Below are 20149 nucleotides of genomic sequence, written 5' to 3'. Positions count from 1 at the left end.
GTTCTACATGACATGCTTACATTGGTTGAAAAACGTCATTAAAACTGGATTTTTGTAGATAATTGCTATCCGGAACAAAAGAAACGTAATTAAATAGATTGGAGGCTAGCGTATCAGTTGGATTCAACAGTATGAAGACAGAAGGCAAAACTGACCAACCGTTTAAATTTGAAAGTACGACCAGATCGTCAATTACTATTAAAAGTGTCTAAACTCTATACACGTTGTTTCTAAAGACTTGGAATTTAATAAGAATACTTCTACTGTAGATATATTCCGAGGAGGATGAAGCTAAGTGATATTCAACTTGTTCACATTATGTTATTCCTAACCAATCCAGTTCTTTATCTTTGTGATGGCTCGGGTAGGTATTGTTATTCTGTGGATCATATCCTCTTTCAAAAAACACTTAGCAATCCCTAAATTGTATGCAATTACGTAGTTCCAACAATTTTGTTTTTGAAGAAATGTTCAATTTGGTCTGTATTTCGTTTCGAAACATGGTGAAGGGGAACAGGGAAACTTGCGAGTAGCCCAAAGTTTCCATTTTCAAAATGTTATAAACGGTAATTAATAGATCTAACCTCTTTGGGTTTCGCTATCCCACAATTTCTCATGATTATTAAGAAACAGGTCCCCAAAACACCATTTCATTGGTATAACGTCATACGAACGGGACTGCGAAAGAAAACTTGTAAGATTACAATAAAGTTGAAAAGTATCAGTAAAATCTAAACGACATTGTAATATACGTTTCATTAAATTATTGAGCACCTTAAATCAGTTTGTCAGGATTATTTGATCTTGTTTTGGAAGTAATGGATGATATCATGGCGGAAATGATTTTGACACCCATTTTCGGAATTGCCGGCTTGTGGACCAAGTTGTAGAACTATAAAGCGGTTAAATAATGGTCAACATACATTGAATGTAACTCCGTTTTACAGCTATATGCAAGGAACCACCTCCAGTACCAAATGCTTACAGGGAATGGTCTGGAATAGGTATGACCGCAGAGGTGATTTATACCTGCTATACCCACTATGTATTGATGTCGGGTGATTTGGTGAGGACTTGTGTCAATGGTGTTTATACAGGAGAGGAACCTGTTTGTAAACGTAAGTTTGGTATATATGTTTATCAATTCCATGTTTAAGGATTGATATAAGATCATTTTTGAAAAACTTAAAAACTCACTCAATCCCGTTGTAAAAAGGTTTTCTAATATTTTTTATATATGTGTATCGGGGATACTGGTAGCAACAATTTGAACTATTATAATTTTCGATCCTTTTAATTCCACTAAAACTAAGCGTTTGATAACGTCACTAGTCGCAAAGGGCCTTATGTGATAAAAGCATATTTTGCAGTTAGTGACGTCAATTACAGTGCCAATATAATAGCACCGTAGGCAATGATAAACTTTTACGGCATCACATCGTTAGTGTAGCGATAAGCGAAAACAAATGGGTTCCAATTTAAGGCAATGACCAAAATGAACAAGTAAAAAAGCCGCGCTAAACAACCCAACTGGAAGTCAATTATGATGAGTTATTGCTACTTTTATGAATCACAGATAAACAGAAACATCAGACTGAAATAATTGAATTGGAAGAATACCATCATGTGAATTGCATTGTTTACTTCCGGTTTTGTGAGTATATGATTTGACATCCTTTGCAAATACATAATATATAAACATATATTTCAGTTGATTGTGGAGTACCAAGAAATCTGGAGGGAGCTACAGTTAGTTATTCTTCAACTCTTTCGGATTTCCAGTCTATATCATATGCCGGATACGACTGTTTACCAGGTCTAATTGCCAAGGGGAGTCGCACATTTAAATGTAATGTGATTAAACATAAATGGGGGACCTCGAAGTATTACTGCTATAATGGTAGGTATCCTTTAGGGTGTGAGCTGTAAAAAATAAATAAATGAGCGGAGCATCTAAATTTTACACGCATTTTTCAAGGACATAATGATATACCGCTGCATTCAGAAATCCTCGACAGTTTGCTTAAAGCTGAATCTACCTCTGTAATGAATAATAAATTTCATTGTGATTTCTTGGGCGAGACTCTTCACTTCCGGTGTTTCATGTATGTTTGTCAAGTGATGGTAATATTGCGACATGGAAATAGTCCCTAGCATTAGAGTCTTTTGTGGATATTCCTGACAATGCAATAAATATTATATTGTGACTATCGGATTACTAATATTCTAATAATGCATTTTTCATTATTTTTTGATCAATATCTTGCAATGTTTTTCTTTTTATTGACTTTGTTTAAACTTGTAATCTCGAACGACTAACCACTGATGTTAGAACTACCAAAATCACGCGATCACATGAAAATCTGGACATAGTTCCGGTAAATGATGGCTGTCATTCATACCGTGATATGTTGCAGGGCGCTAGCAGAACTGTTCACGGAGGGTCTGACTATAATTTGTCCTTTTTTGCCGTTATATGCGATTGTTTGCGCTTGTTTAAACTTTGGTTACCCTTCAATTTGAAAGAAGACGTGCTTTGATTTTTCTTCTTCGATCTTTGAATAATGGATATAAGATTGACTCTTTTCAGAAACCGAAAACATTGCCAAAGGAAGTAGGGCCTTTCTAGCTGATGGAAGTAACGTGGACCATGTTGTTGATGGTGATACTACATGTAAACCGCTGACAGATACCTCTATTGATATACACCTTAACGATACCTATAAAATAATAAAGATCGTTATTGTACATAACTTAGGTATGGATTTCAGGACGATTATAGTCCATCATTTCAGCTTACAAAACCGTATCTGTTTTGTTACAATGGGGAATGTACCCAATTCTTGCTGGTAGAACCAATGACATAAATCTGAGATAATGGAAATACATTGATAGCCTAGTGATATCTAGTAATATCTAATTTAATCAAATTGAGTTAATTGTATACCATGTATGATAAATTGCAGTGGCAAATTGAGTAAACTAGTATACTAGACTCTATTTCTGTAATATGTTAGATTGTGCTGGTGGCAAGACTTCTCAGGAATGGTTTTTTTGATTCCCCGAAAAATTCGGTGCAACATTGTGATATGTTTTATGTAGATTTAGATACCATTTTGATGTCCTCGCGTATTTTGTATGCATTTCAGCGAGTATTAATAAGATTTCTGTATCAGCTATACAAAACAGTACAGGGCTAGAAAAAACTTGTGTTGAAATGGACTATGGTGATGGTACTATGGGAATAACCAAGACTTTATACAGCTCCAAGGCTTATGACAGTACAAAATGTTATGGTGATATAGTTAGAATAGTGTTGACTCTATCAACCACCTTGTCAATATGTGACATCATGATATACGGAAATCTTTTTATAGGTAATTGTAATTTTGACTAAAACCAGCTAACTCTTATTTGACCACCTTATATATATTTGTTTCATGTTTAAAAAATCTGTGATTCCATAATATAGACGAAATATTGTGAACGAAATATTGTATTACTTCTAAAGAGTACTTAGTCCCTTAATTTAACATAATTTAAAAGCCCAAATCATCAACAATGGCGAATTATGGCCTAAATTGTGTAAGTTTTATGTAATATTGAATTTCTAAAGGTGATTGTGGTCAGCCGGCAGTGAAATTTGGTCAGACTGTAGAATATACAAATACAACAGAAGGCAGTACAGCTCTGTTAAGCTGTGCACCACCATTCTTTCCAGCAGATAGTCATGGTGTTATAGCGTGTCAAGGTACAGCATGGACATCATCCAAATTAAAATGCACAGGTAAGCTATATCAAGTTTTAGATTAACGAAAATGTAATAAGGTGGCATTAGAATTCTTACCTTCAGGAGATCTGATTATGGTTAAAGTTTCTATTTTCTTAGTCTTTGTGAATACAGCATTTGCTATACAAAAATACCTTACCGACTACGTAAAAAGTGTGATAAGAATAATTATTATGTTTGGATGATATAAATGTAAGTATTGCTACTTTTGAACCAGCCACAAATCAAAGTTTTGAAAACTTAATGCAAATATCAAACCAAAAATCATCCTATTAGATTCATTTTCCTTTCATGAACGACTGGAGATTTTTTGTCTCCACGTGTATCCGAGGCTGATTGGTGAAACACTTGACAAGACTCTTGTCGGCGACAAAAATCGGCCACCAAGACAGGTGTCCGCAGCATAGTCTGCATATTTATTGATACGGCTGAGATAGATAAGATCTCAAATTGGCCATTTTAATGATGATGTATATTTTGGATTATTTTAGACAGGTATGATAATATAGCTGATGAAATACCAAATAATTTATATGATATGGTTCTTGATAATAATTACACTACTTGTGTTAATATCGTCAGTTCTAATGGTATTCCTAGCGAGTGGTCAATAGATCTTGGTCAGGATTATGAAGTTAACAGCTTATCAGTTACTTTTGGCGGTAAGAAAACAGACGTAACGTTATTGCTAAATGGATGTAGTCGTTTCAATATTTGTTCTACCAGCTAATAGCTAAATTTCAGCTATCCAGGTAATAATCCGGATGGTCAAGGTGAAATAAAATCAAATATTTAGACAAATATCCCTCACCATTTGTAAACGCATCTTTATGTTCTTTGGACTGTGTGGAAATACAAAATTAATAAAATAAATATGATATAATACATACAATTTTCAACCTACTGAAATCAAAGCAATTAACTACCTTCCCCTCCTCCACAGTTCTTTCTTCAAAATGGTTGTTATTTATCCATCATATACGTTCAATTCTTCTATCCGATGTGCCAACTTCCGATGCGAGATCAAAAGATTGACTAAGTATACCCCATCGGCTACCAATCGGAAACAGCTGCAAAAAAGTTTAAACTGAAAAGCCCTCGTACAGTTTGCAGTATTTGAGCTATAGGGTTTCTTGTACAACAATACTTTTTTCACTTTTAGATATGGACTTGTCGCAACCAGTTAGAGCAGTAATAGTCCTTAGTTCTGGAAAGGCCACTACTTGTCAGTTTAAACGATCAAAAGGAGCTGGTGTTGTGGTTGCTTTTGTATGTTCATATGCACGTGTAACTCGTAATATTAAATTAACTGGAGGAGATGAGTTAAATCTTTGTGATGTAAAAATTAAAGGAAGATATTATGATGAACGTACGTCAGTCTGATAATTATTGCCAAAGCTTAAAGGGGCAGTATGCAACCTTTATATTATTAAAAATATTTAATTCATTTAAATATGGGTTTCTTATTTTTTAGTATCAAATTAAGCAAACTTTGATTAATTAGTGTTTCTTATGAATAATCATGTATTCTTTATCATATCATTATTTACCTATAATTAAGAGTTTTAACCAATCATAAATGTCCATGTATGTACAGTCTGGATAAACAAAAAAATACTTTTTGACCTGTCTTGATCGGTCACTCATTGGAATTCTCTTCTAATTTAGCTAATTATGAATTAATTATGGACATTTGAGAAATACTGGCATTTTTCCAAGTCATTAGAACACCTCTCCTTTATCATATAAGTATTAGCATTTTCATTTTCATAAATGAAAATAAGGGAACCCATCTTTAAGATGTTCTACTGAGTGATAATTGAATCATTGCTTGAAAGAAAATATCTACCAGCTCAAAAATGATCAAATCTCAACAATGGCATGATCGTATGAACTTGTATTAGGACTTTCCATACCCGTCGTCGTTGAAAGAGTTTTCTTTTTTTCAGCTCTGGAATGTTACAATTCTTTTAAAGGTAAAGATTATAAAGGAACACAAAATGTTACAAGTAATGGGCGTGTGTGCCTTCCATGGGTCTCCATCTCCGAATACAGTTCAACCATTGGAAGCTTTCCTGATGTATCCTATGATGACATCGGCAATCATTGTCGGAACCCCAGCAATGATGGCAGAGACTCGCCATGGTGTTTTATATCGCAAACTAAATGGCATTATTGTTCTATACCTAAATGCGGTAAGTATATTGTCTTTTTTACTTTTATACCATTCTGATCACAGACAGCTACCCATGTGGTCCAAATTTAGATTCCATGGATCAGGTTTACGGATGACATGTTTGAAAAAGGTACAAACCAATCGGCAAAAGAATCGCATGAGGCAAATGTTCAACCGCGTGGTCAACCGGAAACTAAGTATGGGGCTTATCATCACTTATGAACGAAGAGAGTATTAAATCGTGCAAGGTAAAGTAATTATTGGCTGTATAGGGGGATGTCAATATTTTGATTTTTTCCACATTTTTTTGATAAATTGTTCTATGATATTTGATTTCATCGAATATTCCATACAATTTAAAATAGTTTCGTTCCGTTGTATAGAATTTAGTATTACCAACTAATACGCCAAATTCTACTTCCTGTTGTCCCGAAGAAGATCCTCGCAGATTGCGCTAAATTTTTCTAAAATTTAAGCAACATATACAAACGGTGTTGACTCCCGAGTTTTCAGTCGCTGACACGCCCATGTCAAACAAATTCTAATCCTGGACAATTATGAATGGTAAATGGTCAGTCTCTGGGGAAAATTCCCAGATTGTATTGCCTTGCCCATTTTCATTCATATTAGAACCTGAAAGTATCTTATTATTTTTTTTTAAGATAACATTTGTCTAAGAACGTCAGATGGAATGAGTTATAATGGAAATATGACCAAATCTGCTTCTAATAGATTATGTAAGACATGGAGTGACCTACAGTACAATGATAGATTTTATTATGAATTACCATCTAATAATTATTGTGGAAACCACGTATTAGATCAATCTAAACCATGGTGTATTGTTGAAGATGGTTTAAATCTTGTTTATGAACATTGTAATATACCAGGATGTCGTAAGTTATTTTAAAAATAGAACTCAACACCCAACAGTTCTGTCATGAAAAATTTCTCTTGTCCATGACAATATATCTTTTCTTCCTTCCATTTTATCTGAGATACATTGAACTTGTTGGAAATCCAGGCGAACTTTAAATCTACTTGTTGTTGATCTGGATATAAAGCACCTCTTCTCAGGCAGTCCAATAACAATTATAAAAAACTTTTGTTCCATTTTTTGATTTGTGTATCAAATTAACCTTTTGTTTAACTCGATGACGTCCTCTTCAACCAATCAAATTTGTCTCCGCCCCAGCGGTAGCATTTTGTGACGCGGTGTTTATCAGGTCGAAAAGTCAGTTTGACGAATATTTAAGAGGGCTGTCGTTAGACCTTGAATATGAAATTGTTGTTTGTTTTATCGTTTTACCAGTGACACTATACTGAGACAAATCATAATACAGATAGTAGAGTTGAGTGTTGGGGTGGTGGTATTTCAGGAGGCTTTAAGTGTCCCTAAATCATTTAAATTAGTCTTAATTGTACCTGTGGACTTTGATGCCTTTTATATGTAAATGATATTCCCCATCACTAACATGTGAAATAGCTTAAATGGAAAGATGGGTTACCATTCTACAATTCGCTAATTCATTAATAATTGATATTTTTCAGCAAAATCCTCCAATATGGCTACTATGACATTATCACCACAATCCGTCGACAGCCAGTTCCTATCAAACGTCTATCAGTGTTTTTATCACACAGGAAGTGACGCAGTTTATTTTCACAATAGCTATAGATCTGTGTTTGACTCGGCATGTTCAAAGACCAATGCGACAAAGATTCTATATGTGTGTTCATTTTATTTAAAAGAATGGAAAATTATCGAATATCTTTGTGGTATGTTTGAGAAATATTTTATCAAAGATGTATAGTTAAATATTTGCCTTTTCAGCTTTTGGAGCTCAATTTCGACTATCTGTATCCCATTTCGGCACTCCCTTTGGGTTTGTTTGATTCTGTTCGTTCGTCATTTCACTATATGATTGTTATATTCCAGATCCGGTTTCAGTTTCATCAGCTTCTATTGAGTTAACATTTGCTTATGAAGACACATCCAGTACCATGGAATCGGTAACTGGTATTTTGTCCGAGCTATCATCTAGTACCATCATTGAATCGACACCAACATACGACGCTACCATTAGTTTAGACAGTGTCAGTGATGTAATTTCCAATAACAATGATGTCGTGTTCTCAACCGGAAGTATCTCGTACATGAATACGGATTATCTGTTTGGCAGTGAAAGTTGTTGGACATGCTCTACGACTACGTCTACAATTGCGGTTTCTAGTTACGTTACAGAGGCGTTGACATCGACACAACTGGTCTCACGAAGTTGTACATGTTACTGTAGATCAAAACCATCACCGAATATGACTGATCTAGGTACAATATTAAGTCACCTTCCTACAATGGAGAACCTTATTCTGAACAAGAGTAACTTATCACGAACATTTCGCAAGAAAAACAGTGTCCATGATAGTCGAACGTTTTCTATTGCTGTAGGCAGTGTTGGTGTTTTCATCTTAATTAGTTCAGCTCTCTTTCTAGCGTCCAGTGATTTTTCTAGGGTGTTAATGGGAACATCTTATCTCATGAATCGGGTCAGGGCCACCACTAATACAAACAACATTTAGTTGAAAAGAACATTAAACAATCTGTAGTTTCCTATACATTACCAGTGTATATGACTGGCTGATTGGTTTAAATGACCTAGAACATTGAGTGTATAACAATTTGGTCAGATTAAAACACAATGAAAGTAAAACTGCATTAGAGAATAAAAATTGTTTAATATACAGAGGTATTGTTCATAACAATGATTTCAAACTAAAAGAATGAGATTCGTAAGTGCCCTCTCTGAAGTCCGAGTAATTTAGGAATGTAATATCAGCAGTTTGTAATGTGACAGGATTTATTATAGAATATAATAATAGACATACATAACAAAATAAAAAGAGTAAATTATAGTCGAATCTTCACTTCATTTTATATTATTTTAATTAATTTGTACAAAATCGCCACCTTAAAAAGGAATTGAGAAAAGATTTACTACTCTTTGGTAACTGGTCATCAAAGCGTAACGACCCCCTTGTATCGATGACATTTATTGCTTTTATATGTACAATTTCGATTTTCCGTCCGAAGTCTTTGGTTCCTGTAATTCCATGATTAAGATATCTGTATCGTAAATACAATTCAAAGCAAATAGTTATTTATGTGAATTAAGTCATAATTATTTTTTGTGGAATTACAAAAACTAAAGACATCGAAAAGAAAATCAGAATCGGAGTGTCTCTGGTGTTTGTACAAAGGGTAGACATCTTCTTTTGAATCCCTTTAATGTCAACAATAATTGTATCACAGAGGAGTTAAATGCGCCAGAGCTCGTAGCCAAGGGAACAGGAGATTGCAGAGTATGAGGTGAATATAGTCTTGTTTTTGAAAAACTAAACGATTTAGCTGGACTGACTCGAAAGTATTTCCATCAGATGACTTCACTCATAGTAGATCTGACAATTTTCTTTGATTACTTTATCCGTTATATTCTAACCAATGAAATCCGATTTCCAGATAGTAAATTCAATTCATTCAGTTTCTTCACAGAATTCTTCATGCTAAAACTAGAAAAATTAGCAGGGTCTTTCAACTAAGGTGTTCGATTCATTGTGGTTAACTACCCATTTGATAACACTTACATACTGAAATTTGCACTGCAGGTCCCCACCTATCTGAACTTGTTATGTTCCAAATGTCAAGTTCCTACCGTGCAAACTCTGCCTGCTGCAGCACTTTTAGTCTCAGACTTTTTCCACAAACCAAAATATAAACCATTTTCTACTTGAAATTGAGGGTGCAACTTCAAAGTCAAATTTCTCTAAAGTTTTCAAAAAATCAGAATTTCTGTTTTTGACTGAAACAGATAGCAGACATGTTAAACTACCGTTTGCAACAAAAATGATTCCTCTGGGGCCAAAACTGACCGAGTTATGCCAATTTTAGTGGGGGTGGGGGTCGGCAGGCAGCCTATACAGTCTCTATACAGTCTTATTGCACAGGTTGGCGTGAAGACCAAAACTTTGACAGGCTGCCGTTCGAAAACTATCAGAGATGTAAGGCTGAAATTTGCACTGCAGGTCCTCACCCACCTATCTGAACTTGTTATGTTCCAAATTTCAAGTTCCTACCGTGCAAACTCTGCCTGCTGCAGCACTTTTAGTCTCAGTCTTTTTCCCCAAACCAAAATATAAACCATTTTCCACTTGACATTGAGAGTGCAACTTCAAAGTCAAATTTCTCTAAAGTTTTGTACAGTCTTGTTGCACAGGTTGGCGTGAAGAGCAAACTTTTGATAGACTGCCGTTCGAAAACTATCAGAGATGTAAGGCTGAAATTTGCACTGCAGGTCCCCACCTATCTGAACTTGTTATGTTCCAAATTTCAAGTTCCTACCGTGCAAACAAAAATATAAACCATTTTCCACTTGAAATTGAGGGTACTGACCGAGTTATGGCCATTTTAGTGCGGGGGTGGGGGTCGGCAGGCAGCCTATACAGTCTCTATACAATCTTGTTGCACAGGTTGGCGTGAAGACCAAAACTTTGGCAGACTGCCGTTCGAAAACTATGAGAGATGTAAGGCTGGAATTGGCACTGCAGGTCCCCACCTATCTGAACTTGTTATGTTCCAAATTTCAAGTTCCTTCCAAACTAGGTCGGAATGTGGATAATTCTTCGTAGACATTACATTGGAATACGTCATCGGGCCCCATCAGCTGATCAAATTTTATATATGGTTATTAATTGCCCTGTAAAATGGATAATCAATTAGTTGATATTGACTATGAAATTTTGATTAGAAATAATAGCATGTATGACATTGTTTTGTTGTCGTGTGGTTATTCTTGTGTTTTAATTCATTGACACTTTTTTCATATTACCGATTGCGTTCGGTTCGGATATAGGGGTGTATTTATTTAGGAAGGTAAGCACCAACTTGATTTCCTTTTAGAAAATTGAAATATAGAATTATTCAATTTGTCTCTCGATGTTACATAAGTTTTTTTTATAAGTGATTTTATTTGATATAAAGATATTCCTTTTGTCATATTTAGGAAAATTCGGTTTACCAATTCAGGTACGCCATTTAATAGGGCTGATTTGGACATTGAATATTATCTAACTAGTCTTCAGAAGTGATAGAAATGTACAAAAATCGCATAATTTCTTTGATATTTAAACATACATTTACCTGCGCAAAATTTCCCGTAAAAGATGAGCCACATTTCGAGAATGAAAATTCCCGTTCCTAGTGAAAAATAAAACAGTTTCGGATTGCAGATGTCTTCCAATTCATACAAAAAATATTCCGCAAAAGGCGAATTTTGTCAACATCATTGTCAGTCAGTAAAAACCACAGATATCTTACGATACACTTTATTATAAGATATAATAACAGCATTGCAAAACTGTTTCTAGTTGAGGTGATAAAATGTTTAGTTCATTATCAATGTGAATATTTAGTAAAACACGTGGTCGATCATGACTTCAGTTCACGTGACCTTCAACAGAATATTTATACCTGTGAAACAGTGTAATGCGGTCCGACTGAAAAGCGCAAACAAGAGCAAACGAGCGTAAACAAGAGCAAACGAGCACAAACAAGCTGAGTGTAAACAAGAGCTAATAAAGGGTAAAAAGGCACAGAAAACATAAATTTATATAATATCGGTTGATATTAAAAGAAGCGATTGCCTACTATGCGTGTTGTATATTCTGTAGTCTAATGTTCCCACATTAAAGGGAAAGCTTCGCCATTTTCGAAGGTTGAAAAATACCTCAAAGTCTCGAGCAAAAAGGAATCGTATTTTTAACTTATCCTGGACTCAAATTTGGACGTTGAGCCGTAGAAACTATTACTGATTAGCTTCCCGTTTCATATAAGGTACATTTGATAAAACGGCTGACGAATCTGAAACACTGCTTTTTTATAGCTTAGAGTATAATTTTCTTTAAATAGTTGATAAATATGTTTTAAACGTACTTACTAAAAAATGAAACTACCAAAAACAAGTATCAAGGAAGAATGTGAATCTTCGCCCGATTTTATCAAATCATAACGCATTGTTTATTTCACAATGAGGCAATGATAATAACAAACTGAGAATTCGGTTTAAATGACCTAGAACATTTGGTATAAAACAATTTTGTCACAATGAGAGTAAAACTGCATTAGTAAGTCTTAGTGAGCTCCGGAACTCAATCAACCGTGATACAAATCTTTTAGTTTAAGTTGAGCTTCTTTTAACTTTTTAACTTTTAAAGTGTCTGGATTTTGATATTGTGTACAGCATAATGGATAACGAACCACTGTGTGCCGAAATCGCCAATGAATATGTCAAAGAAGTAATGACTAACTCACACACCGCCGAAAGTGATCAGAATAATGATAGGAAAAGATTTTACTCCGATGATAGTGATGTTGAGGACATGTCTGGAGCATTCAGGGAGCGAAAGAAAAGTAAGAGCTGTTTTGAAAGGGACGGAGAATCATCAGAAGGACTCAACGCACAATTTATGAAGTTTGCTAATAGTATGCAGGATTCCTTCAAGAAATTAAACATGAGGATAGATGATTTAGAAGATAATCTGGAAAAGAAAATAGTAGGTAGAATTTCACAATCTATTAATGCTAAAATCGAGGAAAGTGTCAAGAATCGTGTGACAGCAGAAGTGACAATTATGAAGGCAGAAATTTCTGAAAACATTAAAACAATAGAACATAAAATTGAGAATTTGAAAATGACCAGGGAACCAGTCGACCAGAACGTAGAGAGCAGTCGAACAAAGAATATAGTGATTAAAAATCTCCTGCCCTGCCAGGCTGAGGTGAACGATTCGAACTTAGTAGTGAACACCGTTGACCGCCTTGTATCTTACTCACGCGTCAAGAATACAAACACGTGCGAACAACAACAGGATTAAACCTATCGTAGCTACTGTTGAGAACATTGATCAAAAACAAAGAATAATGAAAGCTAAACCAGGGATGAAGAAAACTCAGGATTTCTATAGAGTGTACATAGAACATGATTTACCTCAAGATGTAAGAAATAGTAACTATAATTTGATGAACATTCTGAAAATAGTTGGTGGTGATAGGGAGTACAGGGTTGTTGGGGGACGAATTACTCGACATGTCACTAGTACGTATACTAGAAGGTAGGACAACATCAGGCTAGGTACTTGGAATGTGAATGGGTGGTCACGTTTTAACTCTTCTGATAATTTTTTAATTCGTGAGACAGTGCTTAAGTTTCTTAAAGTGGATATGTTATGTGTATGTGAAACATTTTTAAAAGGAAACGATAAATTAAATATTCCCGGTTTTGATTGGTTTGGTCGAAACAGGACAGATGTGCATAGAAACGCGAAGAGAGGTTCAGGAGGGGTTGGAATATTGGTGAATTCTGAGATACTTGGACTATATGATGCTACTGTATTGGATGATTCTAAAGAAGACATTTTGTGGTTAAAACTATCGAATAAGACTCTTCGTAATAGTGACCTGTGTATTTGTGCCTGTTACGTTCCGCCTTCGAACTCTACTCGAGCAGGGGACGTAGACACTTTTTTTAATGATCTATTGCAACAAGTTTACTGTTTTCGAAATGAAGGAATACTATATATGGCGGGTGATTTTAATGCACGATGTGGTGACGAACAGGATTTTATTGCTGGGATGGATGATATACCAGGCAGAGACATAATTGATACTACAAGTAACCTTTATGGAGATAAACTTATTGACTTTTTGACAAGCTGTAATTTATGTATGCTAAATGGGAGAGTATATAGTGAGCATGGTTCCAATAATTTTACGTGTGTGTCTAAACGAGGAAAATTTGTGGTTGATTATGCTATTACAACTCATGAACAATTATCAAACTGTAAATCGCGCAGTGTTTATCTTATGTCTGATTTAATAAACCTATGTGGAATTCAGTTTGAAAAGTCGGTTCCTGACCATGGACCTATAATCTGGACAATTGATGTACAAAACGCCACGTCGAATGCAGATCATTTTCCAGTGCTGAATAAAACTATACGATATGACACTCGTAAAATACCAAGAGACTTTCTTACAAATATTAGCGGTGTAGAAGAAAAAATTATTGGACTAGAATAAGAGCTTTCTGACAATCGAAATATATGTGAAGCTTATTCCAGTTTTGTAGATATTATCGAAATTGAACTGACGCAACGAGTGCCACAACTAAAGACATCATCGTGTTCATCAAAAAAGGGGAAAAGCTTACACAAACCTCACTGGAATGACGAACTTTCAAAACTATGGAAATCAGTCTGTAACAAGGAACAGGCTTGGATCAAGTGTAACGAACACTGTTCTAAAAGAAAACTGCGCAAGGAATTCTGTGATGTAAGAGACATTTTTGATAAAACAAACCGTAGGTTTAAGAGACTGCATCAATCACATGAACAGGATCGATTACTGAACCTTTACAAATCAGCCAATAAACAAGATTTTTGGAAACAATTTGGAAAAATTGGAATCGCTAATGACCGGAAAAGTTCAATACCAATGAAAGTAGAAACGGACAGTGGATTCTCGAGTGACCCGGGAGATGTCTTACAGCGTTGGAAACATGACTTTCATAATTTATTGAACAAGCCCTTAAGTAGTGAATTCGATGACATACATTTAGATTTTATCAAAACCGGAAGTCACACATTCCCGAGTGTAAACTGTGATTCACTTAACCGCGATATAACTGAAGAGGAAGTGCGCAAGTCAGTGTACAAGACTAAGTTAGGGAAAGCAGCCGGAATTGACTCTATCATTAATGAGTGTATACGTAACGATACTTATGTAAAACTGCTATATAAGATCATAAACTTATGTTTCCAAACCGGAGAAGTTCCTAAAATGTGGTTAAAAGGTATTATCACACCTATCCCCAAGACTGACGGTGGTAACAAATGGGACCCCCTGTCGTATAGAGGAATTACCCTTTTATCAGTCCCGTGTAAAGTGTATGCAACTATACTTAACTCAAGACTGTCAGAATGGCTGGAAGATAAGGGAACTTTAGCACAAGAACAAAATGGATTTCGTAAAGGCAAAAACTGTATTGACCATCTTTATATATTGAACAATATTATTAGAAACAGGAAGTCTTCCAAACAGCAAACTTTTGCCTGTTTTGTGGACGTAAAAAAAGCCTTTGACACTTTAAACAGGGACTGTTTGATGTTTAAACTGAACTCTATAGGTGTGAGTGGTAGATTTTTGCATAGTATTTCGTCTTTGTACAATAACGTTTCATGCTCTGTTATGGTAAATAGTACATTAACTGAGTGGTTCCCAGTTACTCAAGGGGTTAAACAGGGTTGTGTATTGTCACCAACATTATTTTCAATATATGTTAACGATCTAGTTAAAGATTTAAATGAAGCTAACTGTGGAATTGATATTGATGGCACATTAATTTCGGTATTGCTATATGCTGACGATATTGTTCTTCTGGCCCCAGATGAACAAAAACTACAAATTCTAATGAATACCCTAAATAATTGGTGTAATAAATGGAGGTTAGTCGTGAATGAGTCTAAAACAAAAATTGTACATTTTAGAAACCCTGGTATAGTTAGAAGTAACTTTAAGTTCCATAGTGGTGAATTAAATGTTAAATACGCAGATGCATATAAATACCTAGGCCTGTGGGTGAACGAATTCTGTGACTATTCATACAGCGCTAAAGAGTTATCAAAATCGGCTAATAGGGCTTTGGCTGTGATTAAAACTAAATCGATACAGTTTGGTGGATTTAGCTACGATGTTTACACAAAATTATATGACTCGCTTGTCAGGCCTGTATTTACTTATGCATCTGGTATTTGGGGTATTAATACACATAACTGTATTAATGCGCTCCATAGTAACGCATGCAAATTCTTCCTTGGTTTGAGCAAAAGAAGTAGTAATTTGGCAGCAATGGGGGACATGGGATGGCTGAAGGGTGATAATTTAGTTAAGATTGAATCGTTTAGATATTGGAATAGACTTAAACTCAACGATGATATTCTTTGTAAAACTGTACATAAATGGGCCAATAGACGTAAGTCTTCCTGGGATCACCGAGTATTAAGTATCGGTCGAGAACTACATGTATTAAATGATCAAAGTGACACTGTATGTATTGATGATGTGTGGGATAGTCTATGGCAAAGGGAAGTGGGTCAGTGGTCAAGGGATGTATGGAATGACCGCACACATGTTAATGGAAACAAACTCCGGTCATACCGCATGTACAAAACTGAATTCGGAACAGAACCGTCTGTCAAAATTATTAAAAATAGAGCTCACAGACGCGTGTTGTCCAAACTTAGAGCGGGTTCACTCCCTTTGAGAATTGAAACTGGAAGGTTTGTTAGACCCCCGAACCTCTCTGCTTAAGGAAGTGTCTTTTATGTGATAATGGGGAAATTGAAAATGAGGAGCATTTTATTTTTAACTGTAAATTATACACTGATATAAGAAAAGTTTTATGTAATGAAGCCTGTTTTATTAATCCAGATTTTTTATTTTATAATAATGTAAATAAATTGTGTTTTTTAATGACAAACGAACGAATTTTACCATATTTTGCCGCATGTATTTTTAAAATGTTTGAACGTAGAAAACAGACTGTGATACCCTGAGCCTTTTTATTTATCATAATGTTTATTTTACTTGTATATTTGTGTTTTTACACATTGAATGTAGTTTTATGATATAATTCTAAGGTGTCTCATAAGTCGAATCCGGCTGGCGTCCATTTTATAATGCTGTAATTATTTTATTGTTGTTATTCTCTGTATATATGGACGGTGACACTTAAATAAATAAATTATTATTATTATTATTAGTAATTTAAGTGTTTAATAAACAGAAGCATTGTTCATTACAATGAATTAATAACAATGGCTAGATATTCATAAGTGTCCTCACTTGAATCATTTAGAAATATGTCAGCAATTAGTTAAGTGTACATGTTATATATTTCTATTGTTATATTCAATATTTAGTACATGTACACTTAACTAAATATTGAATATAACAATAGAAATATATAACAGGTTTGAGGAGCAATTTTAAACAGTAGCCGAATCTTGTACTCAATTTCCTGTTGGTCAATTTAGCACTTTGCCTTTCTCGCTTAGTGTTAAAACATGAATAGGACACTACTTATAGATTTTAAAGGGACAGTTGCGCTATTTTTTGACCAATCATACTTTGGTCTTAGAAACGGGAATTTTCTATTAGCTACACCAATCAGTAATAGTGTTCACAGCTCATCGTCGAAATTTGTGCCTTGAAATCCATGTCCAGAATTATCTGCGTTTGAGTCGTCTTTTTGAGGCACTGCCAGAAAAAATAGAAGAAGTAGAAGTTCCTAGTTTGAGATATTTTCTGAAGGAATTGTGCGTTTTTTCGATCGTTCATTGCTGAAGACTATTCACATATATTTCAAGACTCTAATCAAATTCCCAGAATGTCGAACATGTCCCTATAAATATGCCATTCCTGTAATTCCAGTGATATCTCCATGATAAATACAATTCTTTCCACAATAGTATTTTACGATAATGAAATAGTCTAACAATTATCCTGGAATTACATTGTACAAAAAAAAAAATCAAAAGAAAAGCAGTTTGAATGCCTGGTACTTATTCTTAGGCTATGAAAAGTCTATTGAATCGCCTACCGAGATAAATATAACGATATGTATCACAGACCAGAGTAACATGCTTATACATTCGGCTCAACCTTCGCCAATGTTCGAAAGTTTCTATGAGTTGAACGGCGATTAAAAGCACAAAGGCTGACATATTGTCAGGTAAATAGGCAAGAGCAGACGACTCTTTCTGAAGATTGATTTTGATTGGCTAGAATAGCGTTATTTGCACACGGTTGTCATTTCGTTTCCTTTGTAAACAAAAAGTTTGGGATTTATATTAATAGTAGTTATCTTTGATGTAAGTTGAAGGAGTCGTAACAATGGTAGGCTACAAGACTAAATCGTCGTCGAAGACTGGAGAAGTCTGGGTGTCAGAGACAGAATCATCCAATTTGATACCAATCCAACTACCTAGATATCAGCATCCGCTGGAAGCAAACTGTAACTTATCATCAACCAACCAACAGGTTGCTACCGCCTATGGGGCTCTAACAATTAAGTTTAAAATTAAATTTGATTAAGATTGGATATATTTTTTTTCTAATATTTTTAGTCCACATTAAAGATGGATTTCCTTATTTCTTAATGTCAAATTAAGCAATCTATTTGATTAATTGGTCGTTCTAATGAATTAACATGTATTCTCCATAATATCATTATGTTCTTATTGCATAGCCTATAATTAAGAGTTTTAACCAGTCATAAATGTCCATGTATGTACAGTCTATATAAACAAAAAAAGGACTCATTGGAGTTCAGCTGGTAATTCTCTTCTAATTTAGCTAATTATGAATTAATTATGGACATGAGAGACAAACTGGTATTTTTCCAAGTTTTTAGAACACCTCTTCTTTCTATTCAAATAATTATGAGCATTTTCATTTCATAAATGAAAATAAGGGCACCCATCTTTAATTATAATCCAAATAAATTTCTAACAAAAGCCCCATACGAAACTACGCATTGAGTACGTAGTTCACAGCCATATTGAAACTCTTACTGGATTTAATAAGTCGAAAGGTTGTAATATTTCAAAAAAGCCTTCAAATCACATTTAAAGGTTTAGAAATGGTTTGAAATGTGATATGAAGGCCTTTTGAAAATGTGTTTTATTAAAGCAAGAGAGTTGTGTTTGTGAACTGCGTTCGTGTATGTTATTTCCATACAAAGTGTTCTCACGGGGCTGCGAGGAACATGACTGAAGATATGGTACGATAAAAAACAAAGTTAAACGATGTTGACTTCAACTTTATTTGATGTTAACATACTAATGACAAAACGAACACAAACGAATGAAGGCTTTCAAACAATAAGAGCTATACGTAGTTTCGTATGGCAAAGACCTGTCCAATCACAGCGTAAAGATAAAGCCTCCATTATGCTCACAAAGAATATTGTTATGTAAATGTATATATTTTTATATATTTAATCTGCAAAACTAGCCTTTAGGCAACTGTTGGACTGAGAATAATGGAGGTATTATAAAAATTTATAATCCTTTTTATAAATCTATATGTAAGGTTTGTCAAACTAAAGAACAAATTTGAATTTAAAACTACTACGATTCGAATTTGAGAATATATGTACTGGCGTATGTAGGTAGGGAATGCTACCCATATCGGAACACCTAACACCATACCGAGACTAAGTTTGGTACGACATCTATTTGGGAAAGTCATAATGAGATGGTATAGCGATCCTACGAGACCTATTGTTCAATATCAAACTCGTCAAATTACATTTTGATCCAATCATGTGCACGAAATGAGAACTAATTATGGCCCAATGTACCATCTCTCATTCTGATGGGCTCGATTTAGCTTGTAACAATCCAACAACAATAACATTATCTGTTAACATTAGACTGCTGAAATTTCATCTTTCCTGATATATTACAACAACGTATTCGCTAGGAATTCAATTTTCTTTTACACGGCTTTTGAGCACCTTGACCATGTGAACGCTCACAAACGGAATCAGAGATGCTTTATGATTTGAAGAATTAGTTGTGGAAGGAGCGCTTCGGTGTATACCTTTTCTTTGGCCTTGTAATTCAGTAACATTTTCATCTAGACGATTCTGGATGACTCATTTCAACCCTCTCTTTCAGGGCAGAACGGCGCATGATACCTTGTCTGACAAACTAGGCCTACCTCAATTTTAAATCTCTAGAGGTTTCTAAAAGTAATCCCTTTTTATTGACTTCCTATAAACCTTTTAACTGGTAGATTAAGAAAGACAATAAAACCATTATACTAGTCACTATATTAATCTAAAATGATTTTTTGCCTTATATCTTGACTACAATAACCACCTTTCTTCACAGAATGAGGCACATTGAGTAGATTCCCTCTACATAAAACCTGCAAACATTGTGGCTGATTATTTGCTGTCGAAAACTCTGATTGGCTGTATTCTCAAAGATACAATCCAACCGAAAAGCTACATTTACAAACTTCCGTAATACAAGAAGGCTATTGCAATCAAGGTATGAGATGA

The 20149-nt window shown here is 34.8% G+C and overlaps 2 protein-coding genes across 2 annotated transcripts; both read left to right on the top strand.

Annotated features, from left to right (window-relative positions):
- Positions 1 to 285: 285 nt before the first annotated feature.
- Positions 286 to 8546, top strand: LOTGIDRAFT_152608 (hypothetical protein; the record flags this gene model as incomplete). Its single annotated transcript, XM_009053135.1, has 11 exons — positions 286 to 364; positions 948 to 1118; positions 1712 to 1900; positions 3150 to 3377; positions 3617 to 3787; positions 4282 to 4452; positions 4953 to 5159; positions 5740 to 5985; positions 6629 to 6862; positions 7518 to 7745; positions 7906 to 8546. 11 exons carry the CDS (start codon positions 286 to 288, stop codon positions 8544 to 8546), a joined length of 2565 nt encoding a protein of 854 aa, XP_009051383.1.
- A 3717-nt stretch (positions 8547 to 12263) lies between these two features.
- On the top strand, positions 12264 to 14097 carry LOTGIDRAFT_152607 (hypothetical protein; the record flags this gene model as incomplete). Its single annotated transcript, XM_009053134.1, has 3 exons — positions 12264 to 12797; positions 13058 to 13130; positions 13271 to 14097. 3 exons carry the CDS (start codon positions 12264 to 12266, stop codon positions 14095 to 14097), a joined length of 1434 nt encoding a protein of 477 aa, XP_009051382.1.
- Positions 14098 to 20149: the final 6052 nt, after the last annotated feature.

This window comes from Lottia gigantea (genome assembly GCF_000327385.1).
Source record: "Lottia gigantea unplaced genomic scaffold LOTGIsca_2, whole genome shotgun sequence".
NCBI classification, from domain to species: domain Eukaryota; kingdom Metazoa; phylum Mollusca; class Gastropoda; family Lottiidae; genus Lottia; species Lottia gigantea.
Note: the sequence above shows the minus strand (reverse complement) of the source record. Positions and strands in the feature narration are given on the sequence as shown.